The sequence below is a fragment of the Limulus polyphemus genome, unplaced genomic scaffold, assembly GCF_000517525.1.
Source record: "Limulus polyphemus unplaced genomic scaffold, Limulus_polyphemus-2.1.2 Scaffold12982, whole genome shotgun sequence".
NCBI classification, from domain to species: Eukaryota; Metazoa; Arthropoda; class Merostomata; order Xiphosura; family Limulidae; genus Limulus; species Limulus polyphemus.
The window spans coordinates 1-1,616 of NW_013678592.1; the positions used below are offsets into that span (position 1 = coordinate 1).

Consider the following 1,616-nt stretch of genomic DNA (forward strand, 5'->3'; position numbering starts at 1 on the left):
TACTAGTACAGAAATACTTACTACAACAATGTGTGTTATTTTTTGAGTGACTAGGTGAGTGACTAGGTAAAAAATAACACACATTGTTGTAGTAAGTATTTCTGTACTAGTAAACACACATTGTTGTAGTAAGTATTTCTGTACTAGTAACCTAGTCACTTTACTAGTACAGAAATACTTACTACAAGAATATGTGTTATTTTTTACCTAGTCACTTTACTAGTACAGAAATACTTACTACAACAATGTGTGTTTTATGTGTGTAAATGATATAATTATACAGGTAATTTCGCCCTTGGGGACATCACTGAACACACGTTGATTTTCCTTCTCTTCCTAGGCCTAAGAAAAATGATTTTCCTTCTCTTCCTAGGCCTAAGAAAAAGCTGTTATAATTGCTTTGACACTTGCGTAAGTTCCTGTAGCAAAACCAAACACTCCAAAAGTAGCTATGAATACGTTTTTTACCACAAGACAAGTCCACTTAAAACGACCTATGAAAGAAAAAAAAATATCACATTATTTATCTAAACAGTGGTGGTTTATCAAAATATAAATTAGTTTCTCTAGTACCTCATTATCCTGGATCAGTATATAACTAAACGTAGTTTGTTTGCTGTCGAACTTTTCTGTTCGGTGATATTTTCACAACATTAAAATTATGAAAACAATAATTATTTATATTTCTCTTGAGATATGTACATACATCCTAAAACCGATTTACTACATTTTCATAAATCCGAACTATTATACAAAAAATAAATAATTAAATCGGAAACGATTTCTCCAAGAAACAAATTATATGTATATTTTTCTGTAAAAACATATGTGATAAAAAGTTAATGATGGACTTTATTACTACACTATTTCTGTCACTTACTCATCTCATCATCCCAAAAAACAATCACTTCTAAGATGCAAGGAAACACCATCGCTAGACAACTGCTGGCAAAGGCTCCCACAAGGGAAATAAATAAATCCAATTTGGGAATGGCTAAAGCCAGGAAATCTACAAGTTTAGAAACGGTCTCTGTTATTGGAGCAATGTAGGTTGTTATTAATACACAAAATTTGGAAAATTGGTCTATTATTTAATTCCTGATAATTAAAGGAAGATCAAAGAGGGATAAAGGAACTTGCATGTCTACCATATATATTTGTAGTACTTTATATAACACTACAAGACAGATGGAGAAATGACAGGATAAGAAAAACAACAAATATAATTCCCAGAACTAAATGGAAATAGGCTGGGCATGTAGTAAGGTATTATGATACTAGGTGGACATTAAGAACAATGGAATGGCAACCTAAGACAGGGAAAAGATCTAATGGAAAGCAAAAGAGAAGATGTAGAGACGATATAGTGGTGGAAACAGGAATCATATGGACACGGTGTGATAAGAATAGGAAATACTGGACTGGTCTGACGGAGAGCTACATCCAACGAGGGATGAGTGCAGCTTAATTAAATAGAATTAAATTTTAATTCAGTCTTCTTTAATTATATTGTAAACTATTGTGTAAATAGGGGATTTTCTAGAACAACAGTATTATAATAAATTACTTTATAGCTCTGTAGGATTTTATTATGATAAATTAAAGTTTGTAAAGTA

The 1,616-nt window shown here is 31.5% G+C and overlaps 1 protein-coding gene across 1 annotated transcript in view; it reads right to left on the reverse strand.

Moving 5' to 3' along the window:
- Positions 1–375: 375 nt before the first annotated feature.
- The window catches only part of LOC106477144 (proton-coupled amino acid transporter 4-like), a gene marked incomplete at its 5' end in the record, with an annotated part of 9,926 nt that continues 8,685 nt past the window's right edge, over positions 376–1,616 (reverse strand). The window contains one exon of the mRNA XM_022380814.1: positions 376–494. Within this exon, the coding sequence (XP_022236522.1) occupies positions 376–494 (119 nt within the window). The remainder of the gene's footprint in view (positions 495–1,616) is intronic.